This window comes from Fonsecaea monophora, assembly GCF_001642475.1.
Source record: "Fonsecaea monophora strain CBS 269.37 chromosome Unknown Scaff15, whole genome shotgun sequence".
NCBI lineage: Eukaryota > Fungi > Ascomycota > Eurotiomycetes > Chaetothyriales > Herpotrichiellaceae > Fonsecaea > Fonsecaea monophora.
This window is the reverse complement of record NW_019173946.1, coordinates 21,831-48,110: the sequence shown is the minus strand read 5'-3', so window position 1 is coordinate 48,110 and position 26,280 is coordinate 21,831. Positions and strand designations below refer to the sequence as shown.

General features: G+C 51.9%; 7 protein-coding genes across 7 annotated transcripts; 6 read left to right on the top strand and 1 right to left on the bottom strand.

Annotated features, from left to right (window-relative positions):
• Positions 1-973: 973 nt before the first annotated feature.
• On the top strand, positions 974-1,885 carry AYO21_03118 (hypothetical protein; the record flags this gene model as incomplete). The annotated part of the gene is made up of 1 exon (XM_022653092.1): positions 974-1,885. The coding sequence occupies one exon, from the start codon at positions 974-976 to the stop codon at positions 1,883-1,885; it is 912 nt and encodes a 303-aa protein (XP_022514485.1).
• A 489-nt stretch (positions 1,886-2,374) lies between these two features.
• Positions 2,375-5,210, top strand: AYO21_03117 (hypothetical protein; the record flags this gene model as incomplete). Its single annotated transcript, XM_022653091.1, has 2 exons — positions 2,375-4,999; positions 5,109-5,210. The coding sequence occupies 2 exons, from the start codon at positions 2,375-2,377 to the stop codon at positions 5,208-5,210; spliced, it is 2,727 nt and encodes a 908-aa protein (XP_022514484.1).
• Positions 5,211-5,500: 290 nt separating this feature from the next.
• AYO21_03116 (hypothetical protein) lies at positions 5,501-6,196 on the bottom strand (the record flags this gene model as incomplete). Its single annotated transcript, XM_022653090.1, has 2 exons — positions 5,501-6,084; positions 6,193-6,196. 2 exons carry the CDS (start codon positions 6,194-6,196, stop codon positions 5,501-5,503), a joined length of 588 nt encoding a protein of 195 aa, XP_022514483.1.
• A 5,779-nt stretch (positions 6,197-11,975) lies between these two features.
• AYO21_03115 (hypothetical protein) lies at positions 11,976-14,683 on the top strand (the record flags this gene model as incomplete). The annotated part of the gene is made up of 5 exons (XM_022653089.1): positions 11,976-12,053; positions 12,147-12,916; positions 12,967-13,581; positions 13,633-14,014; positions 14,069-14,683. The coding sequence occupies 5 exons, from the start codon at positions 11,976-11,978 to the stop codon at positions 14,681-14,683; spliced, it is 2,460 nt and encodes an 819-aa protein (XP_022514482.1).
• A 2,514-nt stretch (positions 14,684-17,197) lies between these two features.
• On the top strand, positions 17,198-19,933 carry AYO21_03114 (hypothetical protein; the record flags this gene model as incomplete). Its single annotated transcript, XM_022653088.1, has 1 exon — positions 17,198-19,933. The coding sequence occupies one exon, from the start codon at positions 17,198-17,200 to the stop codon at positions 19,931-19,933; it is 2,736 nt and encodes a 911-aa protein (XP_022514481.1).
• A 1,891-nt stretch (positions 19,934-21,824) lies between these two features.
• On the top strand, positions 21,825-23,928 carry AYO21_03113 (hypothetical protein; the record flags this gene model as incomplete). Its single annotated transcript, XM_022653087.1, has 2 exons — positions 21,825-22,205; positions 22,258-23,928. 2 exons carry the CDS (start codon positions 21,825-21,827, stop codon positions 23,926-23,928), a joined length of 2,052 nt encoding a protein of 683 aa, XP_022514480.1.
• A 400-nt stretch (positions 23,929-24,328) lies between these two features.
• Positions 24,329-26,215, top strand: AYO21_03112 (hypothetical protein; the record flags this gene model as incomplete). The annotated part of the gene is made up of 2 exons (XM_022653086.1): positions 24,329-24,865; positions 24,926-26,215. 2 exons carry the CDS (start codon positions 24,329-24,331, stop codon positions 26,213-26,215), a joined length of 1,827 nt encoding a protein of 608 aa, XP_022514479.1.
• Between the last annotated feature and the right edge of the window lie 65 nt (positions 26,216-26,280).

Here is a 26,280-nt window from a genome sequence, read left to right as displayed (position 1 = left end):
AAGCATTCCTTCTCCGTCCATTGTCCTGAGATATCAACCGCGTTAGATTGAGGTCTCAAGACGGATATGCAGCGTTCAGGAGAACAAGAGGGGGATTGTTTGACGGTCAATCGAATTGCTGCGGCCACGCGGGACGCAATGGCGCAAGACAACCGGCGCCCCGAGATTCTGGCGGGGTGATTGAAGCCTAATGAAGCCTAGCTGTGGCCTGTGCTGGCACTGCTGGGCACTGTTGGCGGTGGTGGTGGCCGTTAGCCTCGCTAAGTAGCCTAGGCTGGCTGCGCCGTTTGCTTCACTACTGGCCAGGTTCCGTGATCCAAGTTCAGGCAACTTTGGGAACTTCACAGACCCCGCGTTAGTTGACTTGTGCTGGCCTTCGGGGGGATAGTCGCGCTTATTTCGCTCTCCAATGGCCCCCAGTGCCCAAACCCATCTTCCTGCGATTCCTGCGAATCCTTTGTTCGCGTGGCCGCCACCACAGCCCTTGAAGTGGGACCTCCAAAGTTACGCAGGGACATCTCCAGGATCCTCTCGCGCCCATCACGCCTACAAGGCAGCAATGTTTCAAGGTACGCTGATCCTGACAGTGACCCTTGGCTACGAGGGCTACTCGCTGAGATGTAGCAGGCACCAAGATTTTGGATTTTGCAAATTCAAAATATATAATGGCCTTATCTCCAGGTCGTCCATTTCTGCTACAGTAGTGACAGCCTGCGAACCAGCCACGATCAAAATCCCAGTGTCCGGCCTTCAGTGAAGCTAGGAAGTAGCCCTGATCGATAGCAGTCCGTCAATTCTTTGCTTCCTCCTCGCCATCGCACCGTCTCGATCTGAAACAACCCAGTCTTTGTTTACACCAAGCGCCACAATCTCGGCTCTGATTCCGAGACTTTGCTGTGTCAATCGCGGTCCATTGAGGCGAACCCTAGTACACATCTAGTACATGTCCGCTTGAGGCTCCATCTACGGTGCTATGGAGAATGAACAGAGGGATAGTGGCTTGTTCACACTCCCTGCAGAGATCCGAGCTTCCATCTTCGAACTTGCTTTGACTTCCTACGATGACCCTACTAAACCGTACCGAGCCGACCGGAAGTACTACCGACCGGACTATCGTTATCATCAGAAGATCGATTGCTCTCTGCTGTTGACTTGTAGGAGGGTTTACCGCGAAACCCGTCTCTTGCCCATCTCGGTCAACGAGCATGTTTTTTGGCTGTTCAATGGTCCATGGAAATCCACTTCCAGCAATAATCGTAATACGGCTCGATGGACTCCCTGGTATCACAGTCTGGGCGAGGACCAGAAAAACGCAATACAAACAGTTCACATCTTCACCCAACAGTATTATTTGGAGAACCTATTGACAACAGACGCCTGGCAGTTCTCTTTCGGAACGCCCTGCCTTCATTTAACGCTTCGCCACGCTGACTGGTGGTCCTGGGAGTCTCCCCTCGGTTCCAGTGACTGTCTAGGCATCTGTCCATGGCGTCCTGATCGAACCTCTTGTCAGGAGATGCTTTCTGAGCCTCCTGAGCCAAGTCTAACTTACATCAACGATCACATGAGTGAACGAACTTGGGGAGGAGCAGTATGCAGAATCAGAGGGTTGAGAAAGTTGGTCATGGAATTTGAGACCGACGAGCGCAAAAAGTCGCAATTACAGGTAGTTGTCGAAAGAGCCAAGCACTGGATATTCCCATTAGTAAAAGAAGATTTCATTCTCGAGTGGACGGGCGAGCTGGATGAATCCTCTTGGGAGGGCGTGCGAGACCTCAAGGATGACTACCAGTTCAAGAACGAGCAGCCTATGCGAGCGGACGTCCTAAAACGGAGGTATTACGTGGTGAGGATGACTTGGAGAGCCCTAAAGAATACCATATGAGTGTTTTTGGAAAGGCTCAGCTTGGTCCCGCGGAACAGGTGGTTGACTTCAGAGTTCCAGCCTGCCTGAGTGCCCAAAGGTAACGAGGGACGATGCATTTGGATATTGGATTTTGTTAGCCTACCTTGATGATATTATGATCTTGTACTTTGATCTCCGAAGCTCTTTTCCCTCAGGTGACAGACAAGTTTCTGACACTCCCCTGAATTAAACCACCGTGACCACACAGGCCACAAGTAATAGTGCGGATACCTAGTACATAACCTAGGCAAAGTTATCCCCGGAAAGGGAGATGTGGCTGCAAGTGTGGCGCAGTCTCCCGCCCCATTGGGACAAATGCATCAATATCCGTTGTTAAACGGCACACGCTCAAGTTCCTTCCCGCCCTCTCCGAACACACCGCGTCACTCCTCGGTGATACTATCGGGCATACAATGGCCGCTCTAGACATGTTCAACCCTTGTTCATGAATATTCAGTCTTTGCGACAATGGAGGATATAGCGGGGTTGAAATGGAGCGCGACCCCGGCGAACGGACAGAACTCGAAACCCGCACCCGCGACATCGAACTTCTCTGCCTTTAATACATTAAAACCTACTCCGCCAACCTCAGGGAGAGCCTCTCCATTCAATTCGGCGACGAGTCAGCCTCCCTCCAAGCCGTCGACCCCCGGAAACGATAGCTTCGCGAACCTCGTTTCCTTCGGACCGGCGTCGCATAAGAATCTCTCGTTGTCAGAACAGCAAAGGTTACAGGTGGAGGCTAAGGCACAACAGCAGAAAGACCAGGCTCGGAGATTGAATGATCAGTTTGCTGGCGGAGATGATCAATTTTGGAACAATTTGGGTAGTGGGAGGGGGACGCCTGCGATCGATACCGCAAAGAATCAGACCACGAACCACAAGAATCACGAGTTAGACGATACCGACGACGATCTATTTGCTGCTTTCAATAAACCCACCGCTCCTAAAAACGACGCTACTACTGCATACATTCCAAAAAAGCATGTGGACATTGACGACAATGATGACCCCTTCGGACTCTCAAAACTTCCCCCTAGGCGGGCAGATACTGCGGCGACGGCGAGCACCGCTGCGGGTGATGATGACGACGTGCTCGGGCTTCTTGGAAAGCCTGTTTCTACTGCAAAATCTCAATCTCCTCCGTTAGCCACGGGAAGCCCGGCCACCGACCGTCATCCGCAGGACAAAGCTGTGGCAGAGCTGGTTGATATGGGATTCCCGGCGGACAAGGCAAAAGTCGCCTTAGAGGCGACGGAATCAGGAATTGATGTCCAGGCCGCCGTGGGCTACTTACTGAACCAAGCCCACGCCGAGGCGCGGCAAAAAGCTCAGTCAAGAACTGCCTCTGGGCAAATAGGAGATTCGGACAATGACAGGATAGGCTCCCGGAATGAAGCCCATGCATCGAGGACGAGACCACCATGGGATAACGGAGAAGGCCCCAGACGTACAAAAGGCTCCACTCAAAATGGAGAGAAAGATTTCGAACAGCTTGCAACAGAATTCGGCAGTAACTTCTTGAAGACGGCAAATTCATTGTGGAAGCAAGGGACGAAACGAGTTCAGCAAGCTGTCCAGGAATTCAATTCTGAAACTGAGGCTGGCAATCAACCCCGGTGGATGCGGGAAGTAGCAGAGCGACCGACCAGAAAGGAACAGCCACAACGACAGCCTGTGGTCGAGTCAGGACGTGGAAGAAGTAGACCGGGCGCAGAAGCCCCCAGCCAAGCAAGCATGACGGATGAGGCGATGATGCTGGAAATCAACCGACCAACCTCTGCATCACGACCTTCCACTTCCTCCAGACCGGTGCGACATTTTGACTCGAGTGCTGACAACTCCCGGGATCAGTCGCCCGTTGTACCCTCACGGCTGCGTGATTCACTTCCTCAGACCCAGCCAGCTTTTCTACGACAGCAAAACCAATCCCCTGCCGCGAGTTCAAGAGCTAGTCTAACCCGCGCAGCTGCCGAGGAACAGGCTGCTCAAGCGTATGTCAGCTCAGCTCGACGACGGAAACAACCACCTCGTTCGGTTCATGATGCACCGCCAGCAGCCGTCCTGAACTCGGATCTTCTCGAAGGTGGTTTCAAGGACTCTTCTTCCTCCCTTCCACGCGCAGCGGCAACTCATGTGGAGATGAACAAACCATCTACTCGATCTCAATCTCAACCGGTCAAACAACGGGTCGACCCAACTGCAACTCAAGTCCGACCTCCAGCTCCCACCCGTCAGGTCCCTTCCATCCCCAGCATCGCTCTCCAAGCCAGTCACTCCCACCGCGAGAAAGGTAACGAACATTTCAAGCGTGGTGACTATGCGTCGGCACACCAGTCTTATGCAACTTCCCTGTCGCACTTACCGGAATCCCATCCGCTAACCATTGTGCTTTTGACAAACCGTGCTCTTACGGCGCTGAAAATAGGCGAGCCTAAACAAGCCATCATGGATGCCGACAAGGCCATAATGATCATAGGACCATCGAAGGGTGAGAATGAGCACATAGAGGTCACCAGCCCAGGCAATATGGGTAACAAGCCAATGCGCGAATACTATGGAAAGGCGCTCATGCGCAAAGCTGAAGCACTAGAGCAGATGGAGAAGTGGACCGAGGCCGCTGTTGTCTGGAGAGAAGCTGTGGAAGGAGGTCACGGCGGTGCGACGAGTATCCAAGGCAGAATGAGGGCAGAGAAGGCAGCGAACCCACAGAAACCCAAACCTACCTCTACAACAGCAGCGAGGAAGCCCGGTCCCGCTTCGGCTCCAGCCTCGTCAGCCCTCCGCCGATCACCGCCCGCCCCTGCGTCTACAAGCGTCAAGCCAGCGGAAGCTGTTTCTCGTCTGCGCGCCGCAAACCTTGCTGCGGACAAGCTCGACGACGAAAAATTCCGTCTCTCTGAGTCTGTTGATGCACGCATCAATGCGTGGAAATCCGGCAAACAGGACAATCTCCGTGCCTTGCTGGGTTCTCTGGACAGTGTGCTCTGGGAAGGCAGTGGGTGGAAGAAGATAAGCATGGCCGATTTGGTCCTTCCTGGCAAGGTCAAGATTCAGTACATGAAGGGCATCGGTAAAGTGCATCCTGACAAGGTACGTATTTATCTCATCATTGCCACTCCTACTCGGGTCAATATTGCCAGCTGAGCTTGGATATATGGTGAAAAGGCGATCGATGTTGACGCTGGTCTGAAAATTCTAGATTCCCACCAACGCTACCACCGAACAGAGAATGATTGCCGGCGCCGTCTTCAGCGCCCTGAACGAGGCCTGGGACAAATTCAAGGCCGAGAATGGTTTATAGTCAGGCGACGAACGCATTGTGGTCACAAAATGGTCTCCAGTGTCTGGTTCGCTTGTACCCTTATGGATGTTCTGACTGGAAGAACCTTCTGAAGATGATACATTGTAGACACTTTGGCCAGGCTCCGATATAGATCAAAAGATTCTTTTTGATTATCTCAACACACATCAAGAAAAATCGCCCAGTGGCTATTGTGAGCTGGGAATATGCCCCATAACCATGGCCATTTAGGACGATGGTGCTGCTCATGTACTTGTACAATTGCGTCGCACTCTCGCAAACTTCCATCACTACTTTTTCTTCTGGGCAGTCTTCGGTCCTTTATTGGATTTCTTGCCTTTGGTCTTCCTCATGGCTCTGGCGGCTTTAGCTTCCATTCCTCGCTTCACTCGGAGTGATCGTTTCTTCCAGGCCAGCCAGCGATCGTTGCGATCGTACTCGCGCACCTTGACTCCCTTCCTCTCAGCTGCCCACCCAATCGATGCGTTTGCCTCCCTATACGTTCCTTGCCGATTAAACGTTGGGGGTGCCGCCGGAGCAGGTGTAGCAGCACCGGAAGACTTGAAGGTCACCTGGCCGAGGCCCTTGCTGCTCTGGCTCAGATGAGCCTCGAGGAAAGATTCGTCGACAGACTTTTGAGACTGCGGTGGTGGTTTCATAGGCGTGGCGTACATGCCTAGCCGTCTGCGCGAGGGCGCGTTGCGCGGCGTGGGAAGTTGAGATCTCGGTCCTTCTTTTTCCAGCGCCACACCGATGTATCGTCTCTTGGGATGTTTCAGGGGATCCCGATAGTATCGGACGTAGCCGTATTCGAGGGCATAGAGGGTGTGGTCTTTGCCGATGCCGACATTCTCGCCGGGGAACCATTTCGTCCCTGTAACAAACAACGAGTCAGGATTTTTTTTATCTGCGAGGTTTCAAAAGTGGTCGAAACTTCTGCTTGCTTGCCTCTTTGTTTGAAGATTATGTTCCCTGGGTGGACCCATTCCGAAGACCCCTTTTTGGCTCCCAGCCGTCTTCCTGCGGAATCGGAGGGTCCGTTTGCGCGGCCTTGTTGTGCATGGGAAGCATGTCGAACGAAAATAGTTGAGCTCCGGGGGTTCAGGTGCGCGTGTTTCGGACACAGACTCAAGGAACTCAAAGACGAAGCCAGCACAGCTAGAGACGCCTCCGATGGCACCAGAGGTCTGTATATTCGAGGTTGGAGCATGGTGGAAGTAGTGGTCAACTGAAAGGGCTACCTAATACCCTACGAAGATGTCTATGAGAAGATCAAGCATACATTGAGACGGAGCAGCCAATTGAAAACGAAGCTTACCATGTTTAGCTTAGAAAGTGACACGTGAACTGGAGAATGTCAGCCTGGTGCGCAAACTCGACCGTATAAACTCGGGCGATCCATTTAGCGCATTTAGCGCAACAAAGCCGACGCGTCAGCGCGATCTGGATGCTAAAAACAACGAAGCAATTCTTCAGAAGCTTGCTTCAAGCAGCTTCAACTCTCTTGTCAAATATGCGGAAGCTGGTCAATTAGACCAGCTAGAGATAGCACCGTTTCAAGTGTTCGAACTCATGTACATGCCGACATTGAAATCAGAGATCCACCAACAGAGCCCTGCCTAACGATACCCCTCTGTCCCAGAGCTTTAGTGGGATATTGATCGTCCCGCGTACAGCTTTTTCTCTTGACTCCAGACACTTTTCATGCTTTGTGCATCGCTTGGCCTCTGTGGTCTTGCTCACAGTCGAGCTGAGGATCCCACGAAAGCAGAGTTCTTGTCAGGTACTCAATTCGCCGACCTCATGCTCAAAGCAAGCTGCCGGTTTGGTACCTCGAGAAACCGGCGTTCATACTCCCTATCCTGGCAGCCTGGCAAGGCTGTGGTCGCGGGGAAGCGCCCAAGCATGTCCGATCTCGATCGTGTGACACTATTCGGAGAACGTTCCCCTCCCCAGCGATCTACGAACGGCTCGCGCATGGACCCGAAAATAGAGCCTTCTCTACGGACAATACTTTGGCAAATGTACAGAGGTGTTGTATCCACCCCCAGACTCGCACTCGTGCCGATATCTTCATGGAGGCATGAACCTGTACGAAACGCTCGAAAGTGACTGTCAAGAGCAGGGACATATGTGGCGGGGTTGAGCTTCGCCGACACTGAACAAACACTTTTCCAGATCCGGGTGCTGGATCCTGATCCTTATCCGGCAAGGGCTTTAAACACACCCACGCGTGAGGCGTAGAACACATTGAAGCAGAGCATTTCACGTAGGATTTCCTATCCTGTCAACCCACACATTGGATGTGATGGATATTCAGTGCCAGAGTCTGCTATTTTGGAGTCCACGGTGCGTTCATTGGACGCGGACGACAAGATCGTTACTAATAGCATCGAGACCGGGATGACTGCCCGTGAATATTTGAAGTTGTCGTTTCTAGAAAGGGGAATTGCAACCTTGACGTGAAGGGGGCATCCTCGACTCTCTCAAATCAGCTTACAGAAGCTGATGTCTTCGGCTATACGACTATTCTGGCATTGGCACGCGTTAGGAGGTTCCAAATTGGTAATGGACAAGAGGTTTGTGATAGGCTTCAAGTCCTCGGCGTTAAAAGTATGCGAGCTTATTTGGACACCAGCCACTTACTTGGTTGATCATGGGACGTCCGCAGTCTACTCAGGCGACCAGAAGCCATCTTCTTATCGCAGGAGAATTCAGTAAATTCTGATGAACGGTTCTTTGCATCCTCGATCGAGGCAGTCTTCGAGCACTGCAATACGGAGGTGGGAGCCTGACAAAACGATTTCTGGCCCGCTGTCTGGTGAGTGCACAACTCGAAGAACAATATACTCCATGTCAAAAAATCAGCTATGCAAATGGTTTCTCTATGGCCAACTCATGGTCAAAGGGCTTTCCATTAAGAGACCACTTTTTCCGATGCTGCAAAGAGCTCTTCCAGACGCTGCAGGGTCAATAAGGGCATCCTTGCTCTGAACGGCTGTCTCTTGCAAAGGGCAGGGCCAGTTGACCTGCCGATGGACTCACACCAAGCCAAAATACAGCGTGGATTGCAAGAAGACTTCTATGTCACGCGGATCTCATATTGTCTACGCACGGCAAGTGAACGATTTAAGGTGCTCCTACAATCCCAGTCACTACTAACTCCATGCTTGGGGCACAATAGTAGAATAAAATGAGATCCAAGCACTGGACTGTGTGGCTAGGTCAAATGAGTAGTTTGTCGCGGTGGCCATATAGCTCTGACTAACCTCTTGCTTCTTAGGTCAGGCCATCGCATGTCTGCCAGCTTGAAACATGCCTGGGAATTCAACAAGGCAGAATGGATGTTTCACTAGCAGCACGGTACTCAGCATTCTACGCATTTCGTGATCTGCTATACCCAGTTGAGCAGGTCGACCAGACGCATAGTAGCGACTACCAAGAAGCATTTCTGTTTCCATCACCCAAGCCCCAGTGTTGAGACCATTTCTGTACGTGCGTCCTCTCAATCTCTGCGGTCTCGCCCTCTCCATCGTACCAGAGGGTTGGATCGCTCTGGCTAGCCTAACCGAGCCACCACAAGCACTGAATGTGCGCAATTGACGGATGGTCTTCGAGCCGTGTAGAGCCCAGCAGTCTACAAGGTTTGGCCCTGAGAAAACTGTTCGGAAATTATTGGGATGCTCGTCCCACCTTGTCGCCAAAATCTACCAACATGGCACATGTCCATTTTCCACTTACGTCCTTTTTCAAGCTGCATATAAGTCCCACATGGGTCAGTGGACGGACGCAAGGAGCACTGATTGGGTGGCGATTGGCCACTCTCTAAGCTTTTGTGTAACCCCGGAGATCCTCCCCGATGGGGTATTCAATCTCAACGGTACATACCCCAATCGGAGAATGTTCCATACTCCGAACCGGGTAGACTTGGAGTTTACTCGTATACGAGCACATTTGCACAGGATTGACTCTGCTTGCCGTGACTCGCGAGTCAAGTCCAGCCGCCCCTTGCTTCAGTTCCTCGAATTGATGCCGCCAACGTCCGTCCTCTCAGGTGGTCCCTGCTTTTTCTTGGGGTTGTTGGGATACGGATGGTGGCCGAATTCATCCCCGTCACCAAAGTCTCAGGCGTCCTGGCTTTTATTCGGGCCGGATGGAAGGGGGAATCGCCACTCGAATGCCCTTCGCTTGGGCAAAGCTTTACGAGGGTTGATCAAAAATTGGTGATATCGTTAATCTTCGACCGATGCCAGCCCCAAATGCTGGCCTGGTTCAGAACTCCGTATCATGCCGTTAAAATAACATTACATGATGTATCAGACGAGGTGCTTATGGCATGTGATCGTCAAGCACGCCCGAGCATTTGTTACTGTGTCAGGCACAATAAAGATTGGTCGGGAGTCACACCCGACGACTCAATTCCCGATCATCAAGCTATGGTCTAGAAACCTCAGCGTATCTTCAACGTCCCAGTCGTTCGGGCCCGGCAAGCTTGGTTGTCGTGTCCGTACTAGGCCAGGAATCGAGATCCACTATGAGTTTTCCACGAATCTTCTCTTTCTCTCTCTCTCTCTTTCTTTCTTTTTACAGCTCATGGGTGGCTCATAGGTGTTACATAAATGAAGCTTGCTCCCCAAAAACAAGACTCGCTACTTGTGCTCTAGCGGATAACTAATTCCACGGTACTCGATGGGGATTTTGGGATTTCGGAAGTCAAATAGGAAACCGATGCCGACAATCTCGTGGCGAGAGAAGAATGCGCCCTTATCGATAGTCCGCGATGGATGACTCTCTACCCTCGGGGCGCGCGTGCAAAGGGTCTTCCGCGCCGTCAAGGTTTCAATCCAGCTGAATTCTATTTCCGGTCGCGTTCTGACTGGCCCCTTGAATCAGCTCCAGGTCCCTGGCTGCAAACACAGCATTGTGTCTTTTTCGGACGAAGGGGCCGCTTGACCGACGTAGGTTTGTATACAGAGGGTGCCTGTCAGGGATGGGATGCGCGGGGTGCCGTAGGTAGATGGATGGGTAAGTAGCCACGAGTAACAAACAAGTTTGGTCGAAGTATAAACGAGTAGTAAGCGTCTTGTGTGGAGCAAAGGTTTAAAAACGATCCGCAGCTTGGCGGGGTCTTGGCAGGAGTTATCTCGCTGTTGTCAACACCTGGCACGTCAAAGGCCCAAGCAGTTTCTGGACACTTGGTGAACTCTTCCCCTTGTTGCTCAACAAAAGCCATTCTGCTTATCTGGAACCACTACGATGAAGGTGCTCATCACCGTCATACTCTATCTGGCTGGCCTAGTTTCTGCCCAATTTCAGTTCTTCGAGCAGTTCTTCCAGGGTGGTCAGCAGAACCAAGCGCCCCAAGAAAAACAAAATGTCGCGAGCGATTCCAGCTGGTATCGTCAAAACTGGAACGGAGGTGAGTTTGCTTTCCATGTGCACTCGCAGCCTCGTGTGGGTCGCGTTTGGGCCTGTTCCATCCCACCAAACCGGGGAACCCCTTCCAATGCACAAGATATCAGGACACGGCCACAGCTGACTCGCCCGGATTTAGCAACCTGCAACAACTACTTGTGCCCGGATACACTTGCCTGTGTTCATTTCCCGCACCACTGCCCATGTCCACATCCCGACGTCGAGGACAAAGTTGAACTTGGGGATGGCATAGCCGTTTGCGCAAGTAGAGGAGGGTTCAAGGTGGGCGAGACTGTACGCAAAATCGAATTGGCAAGGAAGGCTCTGCTGTGACATTCTTGGTGAATCCAGCAGTCTTTCGTGGCTCAACTTACTCTCCGGGTGAGCTGTTTTATCTTGGCCATTCAATGGAAGCTAACTGTCCGACCAGGCGATCAACGGAACCATAGACCCCAACCATAACCCTGGAATATTTTCAACTCGCCGCGTCACCAATCAAATCAATCCTCTCGCAAATGCATGAGCAATTTCCTGGCCATGCCATTGGACTAGTTAGATTGCGTCTAGCTACATTGTGCGCCAATGCCCTTGCATAACTAGATAGGCACTGCTACAACGATATAGAGAAACAATCCTATCCCAAGCGAGTATATCCCCAAGGGGTTGGCAGCTTATTTTTCCTTCCTCACCTGTTCAACGTTCCGAGGAGAAAACAGCAGCCCAAGCACCAAGCAAGAAGGCTGGAAGGTTAGTGGTGATGGCGCCAAGCCATTTCAAGGTTTTAAGGTCGTTACGAGTTGTTAGTGGCATCAGAGCACGACACGTGGCATGGCACCCACGGCTAGTAGATACTAACAGGCTAGCTCGTGTTAAATCTCAAGCTAGTCTAGGCTTTCCACTAAGGGTATAGATTATGTCATTCACATTCCAAAAGTCACTAAACTGACTCTGTTCGGTGACTTGAACCTAACTTTCCTTGTGAACTCAATACATACGCATGTCCATGAGCTGATAACCATGCACAATCCCATCCACGATCTTCGTTCCCCCTGGTTGCCTAAATTCCGATCCCGTCCGCCCAAAAGAGGGCAATGACAGCCCTATAAATCATTCTTTTTGCGCACCATAGCGCAGATCACGCGAGCCTTTCATTTTTGTCGTCCTTGAATATTTCAGCTCATGTGTTTCCAACTCAACATTTGACTGATTGCGAGCTATCCGAGGTGATGGGCTAGATCCATTCTAGACCTGACATGTTCCTTTTTCCTGGCGCCGCGCTGTCCACTCCTCTCTAGTGCCCCGCTTCGGATTGAACGGAGCTCGAATCCATCACCATCGGTTTGATCGACAATGAAGATGCAGGAAGAGGGCGAAAGTCCCACCGGGTCACCGGGTCCTTCGAATTCCAAAAAGCGACGGTATGCTCGTGTGAGTAGAGCCTGTAATGAGTGTCGTGTCCGCAAGATCCGGTGCAACGGGCGCCAGCCATGTGAACCATGTGAAGACTTTGAACGATGTCAGTACCAGCTCTTGGACCGCGTCTCTGCTCAATCAGGCTACTTACAGCGTCTAGATTGCACATTCACATCCACGCGAGGGCAGCGTATGTCCGGTGCCCCGCGAACGAAAATCCTCGAAGATCGGCTGCGTCGAGCAAGAGCACTGATAACCCGATTTCAAGCTCAGTACCCGTCGGCTCAGCTCAATCTAGAGGTCAACAGCATATTCGACTCTCCGCCTGGATCCCCCACTTCCACCGATGCAGACGGCACAGGCCCGCTCGATGTGACCTCTGAGGACCACTTGGAGAACATGTTGGACGGTAAAGGCCGGATCACATCTACCAAAAACTCGACAGAGTACTATGGCGGCGGCTCAGGATTTGCGTTCCTTCAACAGACGCAGTTGCTGTTTCATCAAGACTCGCCCACAACAGGGCTTCGAAACGGTACCCATCTGTCTCTTGATGCCATGTCCCGACTCTTCGATTCGCCACTTCCAGATAAGCAGGCACTCGCAACAGATATTCCCATCTCGAAGCTATTGCCTTCTAGACAAGCAGCTACAGAGCTGCTGCATGCCGTTTTTGGACAGACCTATCAATTGCTACAGTTTCTCCATGAACCCACCTTTCAGAAGCAGACGGACCGAATTTACAATCTCGATCCAATGGACTTTGAAGATTCCGACCATGATTTCCTACCACTCTTCTACTCCGTAACTGCTCTCGGGTACCTATTTCATCAGAAAATGCACCACCGATATGGCTGCAAGGGCGCCGTCAACCAAGCGTGAGTCGAGTACCCGATCACTTGATTTTCAAGATGCTGACCATGCCCAGGATGCGACATTTTATTGCGTCTCGCCGCATGGTCGACCTCGAGCGTTGTCGCGATATTTCAACCCTCCAGACACTGCTCTGTTTCATCCTTTTCTTGATTTCGACGGCACGTCTTGCCACGGCTCACACCTTTATCGGCCTGGCGGTCGCAGCAGCCCTGAGAATGGGACTACACTCTCAAGCCTCCTGCGAAGGATTGTCTCACCTAGAGAAAGATATCCGGCGCCGAACATTCTGGACGATCGTCAAGCTTGACATCTACAGTGGTACAGTTCTGGGGCTGCCAGGGATGATTAGGCTTGACTATGTGGATCAACCCAAGCCAAGTGGCCACATCCGTGAATATGCCAACGAGGACTGGGGTGGATTTGTTTCTTTGAGCACCAGGCGGATGTTTGCAGCTTCGGCGAAATATCTAGAGATCCTCATGATCTTGAGCAAGGTGGTTCAAAAACTATACCCAAAGACTGATTCAGAGGCTCAAGGTGTGAGCGAATCCAAGAAGATCTATGTCAGCAACAACACAATCCTCGAGATTGAAAGCGAGTTCGAAGCTTGGAGGGACGGGCTTTCTGACTCACTTGGCTTGACCAAAGACAACAATAACGCAAGCAGGTAGGAAAGACAATCACGCTTTCAAGGCACTGGACGCTGACTTCCTGATAGCATCGTTTACGAGTTGGAGATGGTGCACAATTTTGGCTATATACTCCTTTATCGGCCATTTCTGCATTACCTGGCTAAGGCTAAAAGTGAGAATCCGCCAGATGGCCGACTATTACGGTGTGCAGCGTGCTGCGTTAAGGTATCTCGTCTCACCATCTCCCGCTCGAATGAGATGCTCCAAAAAGGGTTCCTTGCTCCAGCTGCGTGGCAATCGGTGTACACGGTGTTTTTGTCACTTGTCACCCTGATATTCTTTCTGGCTACACAGCACGGCAATATGGATTACGCCGTCATCCAGAAGGAAACCGAAATAGGAGTGCGAATCCTGGCCAGGACATCCTGTCAGGACATTGGTTCAAGAAGATGTCTGGATGTTCTAAGGGTAAGTTTGGTCGTTGTGACTGAAAGATTTGGCACGCTAACACTATGTGTTCAGGTGCTTACCAGAAGGCTTTCGCACATAATCAATCTAGACATTGATGAGATCTCGGCGGGAGTTCAGCTATACTGTCAAGATAGCTCTGGAGGCGCGGCTGTGCCGAAGCCACGATCATCTTCCGGTGACGCTGACATTGGATTACCGGATGGTTCCGCTGGAATGGGCCCGAACGAGGCGATGGGTCTTCCAGGTAATCAACAATACATGTTCCAGTCTCCATCCGGGAGTCTTCCAGGCCCTCCATTGCACAGTCTGCTCAACGCTACACCAATCTATCCTCCCGAGGCAATCGCTTACCCCATCCAGCCGCCGATTTGGGAACAAGCAGCAGGATGGCAGAACGGGGGAAGCAGTCCTTATCTTACAAGGACATCCTTGAGACAGGCATCCCCTCCGCCGTCGGTGGGCGTCGCTGAATCCCTTACACATTCGGATATGGAGGTGCCATACACTGACGGCTTCGCTTGGCCGTTCCAGATGACGGCACATATGGCGAATGGACGTCACAATAGCACCGATGGATCCCAACCACAACCAGAACATCATGGACTTACTCCTCAAGACATTGCTGCCTTTATGCGCATCAACCCTGGGGATGAACCATTTCTTTAGCGTCGGATATATGTTTAGGATCAGCCCGGGCCAGGGAGAGAGGAGCCATTGTAGGGAGATTGACTAGTTAGGACTCATCGAACAAACGACGGCCCCGGGGTCAACAGTCTGCGAACGAAGGATACATTTTGCAAAAAGAAAAGACAATATGACATAGGTTCCCATTCATTGATCTGCGCGTGATCGATCATCATTGCCAGTTCAGAGGATACCCGCTGCCTTTCTCCCCGTGCTCAGGGTCATTGACGGTCACGAGGCACGAGGCACGAGGCGGCGTGGTCTTGGTTTATAGAGGCCCTCTCCGATCTGCAGCCCTACAGAATGTTCCATTGGGCTTCCATGAACGTAGGTGGGAACCCGCGGATCACGGCACGGCCAGTTGGGAAAGGGTACCTGGGGCTCTTCTTCCTTGTAATTACTTGGACAGGGGCGGGGGGTTGGTTTTCGGGATTTCGGCAAAATCTCAAGCAAAGGCGTGCATTTGTCACCCCGTCCCATTCTTTTAAACCAGCTCGCCAGGTGGTTGTCAATCCCAAAAAAAAGACACAAAGATGTGCACAACCCAAGCATCCCGAAGCATCCCAATCTACCAGTCACGCGCAGAAGACGGTGGATCTCGGCAAAGCAAACAGCAAACACAGACCCTGGCAGTTTCCTATCTCACCCGATGCCTCCGTTGGCTGGGGAGATTCAAGGCGTGCGTGCTTTGGCCCCCACGGGGCCTTTTACGGTCTGTGGTCCCATTTCTTCCCAGGCACTGCCACCCAGCCCAAAAGTGAGGCTACAAGCTCCGCCTGTAGGGAGGCTGAGATGGGTTGCTTGTGCCGTGTCGCCGCTTTTACAACGGCTTTTCCTCTCAGGTCCAGGTATCACAAACTTCCCAAGTACTCGGTACACATGCAATCGATTAGGACACGACTTTGTAAAATCCTGGACTCAGACCTAAGTAGCTCGAACGGGTCATTTCTGGGATTGCGCGTCTCGCATTTTTTTTTTTTTGAACTGAAGTTGGCTCAACAAACAAGACTTGACGGGTATCTGAAGAGTTGTTTCATTGCAACCCCGTTAAGCCAGTATACAACACGCAAAAAATCGTTTCTCGGAACGTCGGAACAAGGAAAAGAAAGGATCCAGGGTTATCAGGACTACTTACGGCGCGTGGAGTTGGAAACACGAACTGTTGAGATAATTCTCGAACGATCCCAAGATTCACCTCTCGCCGCAAAACACACACAAGCACGGGGCTCTATAGCACTCACCAGGGATACAAGGGGACGTCGCTACAATGGTCATGTTTGTAACCACTTGGACACCCTGACACATCTATCGCTAGCTCCATGGTGAACCCTTTGGATACGGTTTTCGATAACTAACAGATTCGCGTTGTCCTGGCACTCTAGTGGACTTATCAGCAGAGTCTTCGAAATGTGATATCACACCGGTTTTCCCCAGGTCCACCTGACATTGGCAGGTCTCGACAGGTGCGAGCTGTGTTTCCCATGCTTGTTGGACATGACTCCAGGTACGATCTTCGAGCAGCCAGGAGGGTCATGCACGAGCAAGTCGACCTGGAAAAGGCAACGGGGAAGCCGGAATATAATGGATCTACAGCCTAGCAAATCTGGTCTCCCGGCCGGTTGAGTAGTCGAAAGTAACCATAAGTATGCATGATTCGGTTGAATGAGCCTGCTGTTGCGTGAGTCGATTAGGCACCCGTCCTTCTCAAGGTGCCTAGAGCACAGGTCAGATGTTGAACCCTGTCGTCACGAGGCCTACAAGCGAATTCGACCACGAGGTAACAAGTCCAAGGCACCAGAAGAGGTTGAAACGGGTCATCAATGAACGAGTCAAGGAGGAATCGATGATTGGAGGGCAAATAGAGGGTCCATCGCTCCTTGGACGGGATTCGAGGGGGACTTTGTGCCGGAGAAGCGAATACGAGAACCCTGATGGGGCATGGGGAAAATGACTTGACATCCGGGCGGTGTCGCGGCGAAGCACAACAGGGATGCAAACAAGGTGAAAGGGTGGAAGGAATTTGGACAGGGAAGAGGGGAGGGAAAAGAAAGGTTTGGGGGAACGAGAGACAGGCTCCATTCCTACAGTAGCTACCTACAAGTGCTCGCTAGGTAGCAAGGCGTTAAGCCACAATGCCAACCACAGTGCCAACAAGGTACTGTACATACGTCGGTGACTGCCGAGGGACCTACTGGTATTCGGTACAGCGAGTAAAAGCGGCGGCTCCCCCGCCCTCATCCCGACTATCCCCGAAGTGGAAACAACGTCTACCTGATATTAAAGCGGAGGCGGAGCACCAGGCACCGCCTTCACCACCACCACTACCTACCGCCATCACCAATGTTGCCCTCTGACAACGGTTCCAATTGACCCGTCTCAATCTGCATTTGTATGGAGGACGGGTGAATTCGTTCAGGATAGCTAGATATACCTCTATCCTATGATTCTCCACGCTACCTCGATACCCAGGTGGCTATCGAGTCCATTCCCACTGCCATGGATCCATTCTCCCTCACAGCAGGCGCTCTTCAGATAGCTGCTGCCTGTGTGTCGTGCACCAGCACCGTGATCAAGATATACGGAGATATCAATTCTGTCGATGCTCGAATCCGGTCTTTCTGCGATGAGGTGGCGGCTCTACGGGCGACTTACGAGGGCCTGGAAAAGAGCCTGTCTTCCCCTCCGTTGGCAGAGGCGGTGCGCGTGGCCAACAAGACCGACGACGGCGCTCATCTGTGGCAACAGATCAAAGATGCGCTCGAAGATTCCAAGAACACCATGAAGCGAGTCAATGAGATTCTCACCCAGATTGCCAAAATATCTGGGTTTGCACGTAAGGTGAAGGCCCATCTACAAGAGAACCTCCATAATGGCGAGCTGTCTCGACTCCGCCAGCGCATCCAATTTTTCAATGCGGCTCTGTCACTACCAATCCAGATGGTCTGTGTCATGCTCCAACTCGAACAAAGAGGAATAGCAATCGAGCATCAGACATCACTGGATGCCAAGTTCATCATGCTCGAGCGAACTATGAGGGCGCTCATTCAGAGTCTGAACTCCCCCTCGCGTTTGCAAACGCTGGGTGGTTCAACAATTGCTGCTACTGAGAGAATGCAATCAGGTCACGATGATGGAATGAAAACCTATCTTGCCTTTGCCAAACAATTTCTGAGCACCGCTTCCGCTGCGGCGAGCACGAGATCTTCCTTGAGTACTATATCCCCAGCTATCGAACCCGAGGCTCTCCGTGATATGTTGAAGATCCCTGCCAATGAAGTTCCGCTCTCGACAGATCGCAGAGATCGAGTTGACCGTTGGATCCAACCTCCTGCCGCTTCTCCTCAACAAACAGCCGCTTTCGCTCGACAAGGCTCCGCGTCCGGTAGAGGTCATGCGGAAGTTGGCTCCGAGGTGGAATTCTTGAGAACTCAGAATCACCTGAAGTTGGGCCAGGACAGCTTTGACGATAGTGATTATGCAAAAGCGGAGCGGCATTTTCGGAAGGCTCTCGCTCTTATGGAGCGCCATGACTTTGAGGGTAGGATATCTTTCCAGCCTGCAGAGGTGGTTCTCATGCTAGCTGATTGCTGCCGGCAGCAAGAGAAGCTCGATCAAGCGGTCGAGCTGCTGCAACCGGTTGCCGCCATGCGTAGTGATATCTTCCCGTCCAGCTCAACAGATCCTCTCTGTTCGGGCGAAGCCCAGGGTTGTTCACGTCATGTTCCCGACAAGCTGCAGGCATTGGCTGCGAGTCACATGCTAGGCCGTGTGTACATTTTGAAGGGTGATTTCGATTCCGCCGAGGAGCATGGACTACGAGCGTTTATGGAGCGTAGAAAAGAACTCGGGCCACAGGATGAGAAGACGCTGGAATCCGTGCAGCTGGTCATCGATGTCTACCGAACCCGAGGTGACGACGGCGATGAAGAGGAAGCCGAAGGGTACGAGGTGTTTCTATCACCACCAGAGAAAACGACACCCACACCTTCCACTGAAAAACTGTTGAGCAAGGCTGAGGTATCTCAGCTCAAACCGGCCGCGGTCTCACCAGGATTGCCCCCGGTTTCTGAAATACAGAACCAACCTCGTCTGAAGCTTCGGAACCGATTTCTGCACCGTGCTCGTCTCTCGCAGCACTCGGATTCAGCTTACTATGCGCCGTCACCAGAACTATCGAGGTTATCCATTTCCAAGTCTATAACATTGAACAATCTACAGGATATAGACGCGGCCGCTCAATCTGGTGCTCGAGGGTTAAGCTCGCCCTCTGAAACATCGACTTACGATCGCTCTCTATCCTTCCATGACGATAGCTCCACAACGACCCCAGCAAGCGCGCAGCTCGAACGATCCTCATCCAGTAAAACCCTCGAACCTACATATCAAGCTATAGCAGACCTCTGCAACGAGAGAAGACTCGACAAAGCGGCAAAAGTCGCCATACAGTATTTAAATACCTACCAGTCCAACTATATGGTCATCAGGAAGCCGGAACTGAGGGACAATATCCGCAACGGAACCGGGTATGGACTCGCCAGGACAGGACGCGGTTATGCACCGTTACATTTCTTCTGCGAGTTGAAGGAGGAGCATGCGGAGGAGGTCAATTTATTGATCAAGCACGGCGTGGATGTCAACGCTATTGCGTTTCAAGCCGGCTATACTCAATCAAATCCCAAAGATCCCTTCACTGCCTTGCAGCAGGCTACTGAGAGAGGCTTCTCAACCATCACAGGCCTGCTACTGGCAGTCAATGGCATCAAGACCGACTTACGCGACTCAGAAGGTTACACGCCGCTGATGGTGGCCTGTAGAAAAGGCTATCACCAAATCGTCAAGCAGCTGCTGGAATTTCCTATGCCCACCGAGTTTCCGCCAACGTGGCACGGAAACACCCTTCTCCACGACGCTGCGAGACGGTGTGACCCAGTACTAGTCGAAATCCTTTTGGAGCACACCACCTCCATTGACGAACGAGATCGGTTCAGCAAAACGGCGTTGATGCATGCGGTGGTCAAGTCAGATATAGCCGATCCGTCGGAAAGGAGGAGACGGATCAAGGGCAGATGCCAGACGGTGCGTGCACTGCTGGAGGCTGGAGCCGATCCTACACTTCGAGACCACAGGACGAATAAGACGGTGCGAGACTACGCTGTGGAAGAGGATGACGCCGAGTTGTTGATGCTCCTGGGCCAGGTGCCCAGGGCTGGGATTAGTGAGTTGGTAGCATGAATCTGCTAGCCAGTTACAGGCCAGTTGTTGAAACATGTGGGGAAACTTTTCAATGTATGATAGGCATGTACTTTTACTCATAGTTAAGAGATATCTTGGATTTCGAGCCTGACTCGTAGTGCAGTGGGTGGCCATTGGAGGGGTGTGGAAAGGTGATATCAGCACCGCCACAAGGTGCGCCACATGACACTACGTCACTCTAATCCCAGGTGTGGCGCGTGTGGCGCAGTGACGTCCGCGTCTGCGCAGCTGGGTAATTACTGGATTGGGGAAGTTTTATCTGTCTGGCTGTTTCATCCTTGTCCTTTGGCTGCTGCCTTCATACCCTACATAAGAATTCCAACGGCACAGACGTGCCGCTTGAAGTGTCCCTGAGACAAACTGCGTCAAAGAAACCACCTTGTACCGCGAATCCAACATCTCAGTCACAAATTCGAAGACTCTGCTACAATGTCGGACAGTGCCATCCCCGCGCTTCTCATCATCCTTATCACCATCCTTGGTAAGTCTACGTCCGCGATTGATTTCGTCGCATAGCTGTTGGTAGCTCCCTGGTGCTAGCTCTCGGTTGTTTGTACATTCTACTAACTTCAATCTACTCTAGTACCTCCCGTGGGCGTGTTCCTCGTTGCAGGCTGCGGCGCCGATCTCTTCGTCAACATCTGCCTGACCCTGCTCGGGTACATCCCCGGCCACATCCACGCGTTCTACGTCGAATATGTGTACTTTGACAGGAGGGAGAGGGCGAGACAAGGGCAATTGACCGGGCATCAGGCACCGGGAGTGTATAGTGAGAGGGTGCAATCTGGAGGGTCGGTCGGGTACGGGACGATCTAGGGACCCAACCCGCGAGCCTGGCGCGTTGAATAAAGATGAGGAGAGACACGAACGGGGTTGGGTGAAGGGACTTCTTTGCGGAAGAAGGTTTAGATACAGGAGGTGGTGTACCGCGCTGTTCAACGGCCTGGTACAGGGAGTCGGTGATTTTCGTCTTCCATCTGGGGGAGTAAGGCACAAAGCGCAAAGCTCAAGGATCAAACACCACTATCCTCCGAAGGCAGCGGCATGTAGGAATAATGGGTATATCCAATACGCTGGTTTGACATGTCTTCCTTCCATGGGCGGCGGATCGAGGCTTACTCGAGTTGATTTCCTTTGTCTGCAATTTCACGACCGACGAAACGACTCCGGTAGTTATAAACCTGCCACTTGCAGAGGGCGATGACGATGCTACGGGGAGAGGGATAAGCTCCGATTCATTAGCTCAACGGTTTGGTGAATTCGGCCCGCACTCCGGCATCACGAGTAATCCATCACTCTCTCGTCTCAACCTATTCCGGTAGCCACCTACTATATTATGCAGGTCCCATGGAAGCAGCTTAGATGACCATCAGCGCTAAATCAAGGAGGTTGAAGGTCGTCAATGGTAGCGACCCGACGAGTTGGTTTCGGACAACGCACGAAATGATGTTTAGCTGATGTTGAAATGTCTTTCCATTTACTCACACGACACAACTCTGGTCTCCATGGGAGGCCGAATCGCCTGAGGTTATGTATGTCTTTTGTCCCTCATGGCCCCATCATGGCCATTCTTATGCTATTTCCGGACTTGACCCTCCAGCAAATCATATCCTGCGCGCGGATCTTTGTCATGGGTCCAAAATACTCAGATGCGGCCCCAATCCTAGGGCGATGAGCCTCTGACGCGCCTGGTTTGGAATTATTCCGGCATCCTGCATTACACAAAACGTCCTGTTTCACCTTTTGCAAACTTACACAATCCCGCGGGCGTCCATGGTCTCGAGAATTTATACATTGGTTCGAAGCCCTTGACTTCTGATGCTGGGCAAACCCACACCGTTCGTTCTCTCTCGGTCCAGCTCGTCGACAGATGTCCGACTTCATCGAGCTGTCTAGTCCCTATGGCTCCAGTTCCCTGGGGGGTAAATCCCATGCTCGACATTCAATCCGATCTCTCGGTTCAGTTCATCGCAAATTGGGCGCCGGCCAGTACAACGTAATCTTGACTCCTCAAGAAGAGCAGATTGACGATGGCTTCACAAAAGGCGCGGGTAGATCGCCGTCGACAAAGGTTCTTCCCCCGACCAGGTCAGGCAAATTCGGACGAGACTTGGTGGTCGAAATCCTCATCTGTACCTTTGCCGTTCTGATATCAGTGCCGTTTACATGGCTAGCCGTGACCATGGCAAAGTATAATCACAAGATCGTGACAGAGGCGGATACAAATTACATCAAGCAGGCGACAAGCACGGTTCGCATTATATGAAAACTGTCTGTCAAAAATGGTTATTGACCGAGAACAGGCGTCGACGCTTTTCACCATCCTCTTTGCCGCCGTCCTCGGAACGACGCTCAAGCGATTCGCGACGTGGCGACTTGAGAAAGGCGCCAAACTCGGGCTGCTTGAGCAGATCATGCAGAGCCGCACGTTCTTTTCGGCCGTCACTACACAAGTTGCTTTCCCAGCTATCAACTTCACCGCCTTAATCCTGGTGATCTGCTGGGCCTTTTCACCCTTGGGTTCCCAAGCATCTCTGCGTCTGGTCAGCACTGGTCGGGAAGTGAAGGCAGATTCCAACAAAGTCAGCTATGTCGATACGATCACCAATCAGGTCTTCAACTCGGTTTCGGGTGTCGACTCATTACTGACCTCTCTAAAACCAAGCTACATCACCTCTGTCCTCGGACCGGACACCGTGAAAGCGAGCACTATGGATCTCTGGGGAAATGTCAGGATACCCTGGCTAGTCGACGACCTGGAAAAGGACGGTGACGGCTGGGTCACGCTATCCAAGGAGAATATGACGGAGGGCTCATTCTCGGCCCTGGTCGGCGTACCTATCGCATCCCTGGCTAATCGGAATTCGAGCGTCGTTCTCGAGACAACATACATGAATCTCGATTGCAACAAACCTCAGGATCAAGAGGAGATCAAGATCAACTTTAACGTGACATCGGGCAATGGCACGTTCTTGGGACCCAACACCACCGTCGACTCGGACACTGGCATCTATCCTTTTTGGCAGGTGGCCATGAACCAATTTGTCTCGGATGACGTTTACTTCTATGGCTATCCGGAACAGCTGGTCAATCTTACCAATGTCGACATACCCCAGGCTACTTTCCTCTTTCAAACTCGCGGACCTTGGGTGTCAAAGTGTCAGATCAACCAGGTTTACCTTGAATCAAATGTGTCATGCCAATCGGTCCCTGAATCTCAACTCCCCGTCTGCGCTGTCACCGCGCAGCGAAAGTCCCCGAAAAAGCATGCACCGTCGACAGTGACCACGCTTAGCTTTCCCAGCACCTTTTCCTATCTTACCCAGACATGGATCCTTGCAACCGATCCACTACTCAGCTCGGGCTACTCTTCTCTGAGTGAGTATTACTTACAAAATACAACGGCGGCTTTCATTTTAAGCGGCAATGGTCGCGAGTACGCGGATTACACGAACGTCACTGCTCGACAATTTTCCCAACGACTGGGCCAGCTTCTCAATACCTGGGTACTTTCGAGCCAAGTCTCGGCCGATACTATGCAGTATGCTCTGAATCACGAGAACACCACCGCTTTTTACACGGAAGGGTTCGATGTCTATGTCGTGTCGTGGCCCTGGCTGAGCGTCTACTGTGCAGCGATTGGGGTGATGCAGATTGCAGCATTCCTCACCATCTGGTGCGCATACCACACCACCATCCCAGATGTTCTGTCGTACTGCTCGTCCCTGACCAGAGATTCGCCGTACTTTGAATTCGCAAAAGGCGGAAGCGCACTGGACGGGATAGTCCGGGCCAGGATGATGCGGGATGTCGACGTCAAACTCGGAGAGGTGGTCGATCAGCGCAGCGACTATGACGTCCAAAAAGGCTTTGTCAACGACACCAGCAACCAGCCCAACGAGCAGACGCCATTTCTGGCGTTCGCACCACCAGAGTATTTGCGCAACACGAGGCGTGGATTTTTGTATGCCTGAGGTGGGGGGTCCTTTACTTGATAGTTATATAATGAAGATCATGCAGGATACGAGAAATATGTCTCATAGATCTAGACTATAATGACGATCTCAGTTCATAATCAAATAACTTTGCAAAGTGCTCCCCTTCACAGATCACACAGTTCTCGTACTGAGAACTCGTTTTGAGGTCTGCTTAGTCAGTCACAGAGCCCTGTCACATGACTCTCTTGGCAAACGCGAAGCCTCGTGTGACCGCGTCGCGCGTTTCTTCCCTGTCTTCACAGCATTCAATTCACGACTCGAGACTATATTCTCGTACCGCCTACCTAGGTCCTTGACGCCGAAGTGTGTGCCCTGGAGATACTTTCGAGGAGCTGTGTGCATTTGCCTTGTTGATGTCTCGTTTTTGTCCGCCATTATGGATTCCCACGTCGCTGCTGCCGCTGCACCACCACCGCCACCCGCTCTTTCCTTTCCCGCCGCTGCTCAGCTCACTCCCTCCAAGAAACGCAACCACGAAGGAGACATAGTTCACCACTCTGCATCCATCACCTCTCCGGCCGGCCAACAGAGCAGTCCCTTGACCGCAGACCGATCTCCGTTTGGAACACCCAACTTTAGTGAACGCAGCACCCCGTTGACTGACCTCGGTGCTACTCCTGTCCTGAGCCCGGCTCAGCACACGACCATGGCCCCCGTCGACAGCAAGAAGCGAAAGGTCACCTTTGCCGAGAAGGAGGCCGACAAGGCCATCAAAAAGGCCGAAAAGGAAGAAAAGGAGAAGCTCAAGGCCGAGGCCAAGGCCAGAAAGGACGAGGACAAGAAACGCAAGGAGGAAGAGAAAGAGGCCGCCCGCAAGGTTCGGGAGGAGAAAAGGAAACAGAAAGACGTGGAGAAGCAGGAGAAGGAGGCGGAGAAGCAACGCAAGGAGGCCGAAGCGTTGAAGAAAGAGAGGGTAGGTTTCCGACGTCACCATTTGACGTGAGCCGTTCAAGCTGCTAACTATTTCTTCCAGTCACAAATGAAGCTTGGTTCATTCTTTGGGCCTCCAGCGGCTGCCTCAGTACCTACGGCTGGTGATCTTGGGGATGTCTCTCGTGGTACGACGCCTTCCAGAAGAGGTTCAGTCACCTCTGTCGACATCGACCACCCTATGGTTGATATCAAGGAGTCACCGTCAAAACGAAAGAACCCTGGCTTCGACGATTGGATTCTACCTTTCTTTGTCAAGGAACATATGACAGTCGCACCAATTAACCGCTTTCATCCGAATAGAGCCGCACTCGACAATGCTTTTCTTCCCCTCAACCAAGACAACACCCCTCAGACACTTAGAAACAGGTTTCGGAGGCGCCGGCGGACACGACCTGTGAAGCCTGTAAAAGAAATTCTGAACGAAATGAACGACTCGAAAACTGTTTCTATGGATCTCGCGGACCCTGCAAACATTCTGGCCAACCTTCCCTACAAGTACTTGTTCTTCCACGAAGATGTGCGGCCTGCTTATCATGGGACATATACAAGAGTTGTGTCTCCACGAAGTACACGAAAACTTGCCGTCAATGCCGGCTACCGAGGATTACCGGATACCAACTACGACTATGACAGCGAAGCCGAATGGCAAGAACCGGAAGAAGGCGACGAAGAAGTGCTAGACGATGATGAGAAATCCGAAGACGAGGATGGCGACGAAGAAATGGGAGATTTCCTCGATGACGAAGGGGAGGTTGCGAAACGTCAGCTAATTATCGGTGATATGGAACCCAAATGCAGTGGACTATGCTGGGAAGGTGAAAATGGGTCACAGGATGGCAACGATTTGTCTTTGTACCGAATGGACGTTCTGCACGACTCGACAACTTTTCCGATTGATCCTTATTCCACGGATCATTGGGCAGATGTGGGGAGAAAGAGTCCGGTCAAGCGAGAGGAAAAGCCACAAACTCCAATGCAGCCTCCTCGTCTACCACTGATGGCAGTCGACCCAAATAGTGGCAATCTGGTCCTCCAGTCCGGTCTCCTGAGGGTAGCGTCCAACGAAGGGGTATGCGAAAACCAATCCCAATCGTCCAAATCGAAAGCGAACAAGGCTTTGGGTAAGCCGGTCAAGACTATCTCAGCAGATTTGTTGCCGGCGTTCAGGGAAGCAGTCTCGGGCAATACCTTGACAAAGACTGGCTTGATTGAGGTGCTGAAGAATCAATTTCCCAAATGTTCCAAGGATGCTATCAAGCATACTCTGGAAGAAATAGCGGAGAGAAGAGGCGTCAAGGAGGCTGACAAGAAGTGGGTATTGATTGGGTGAACATTCGTAGCAGTGGTACCTGGTAAGATGGAATGAAGTGAGATGAGCTGGTTGATTGAGCATTT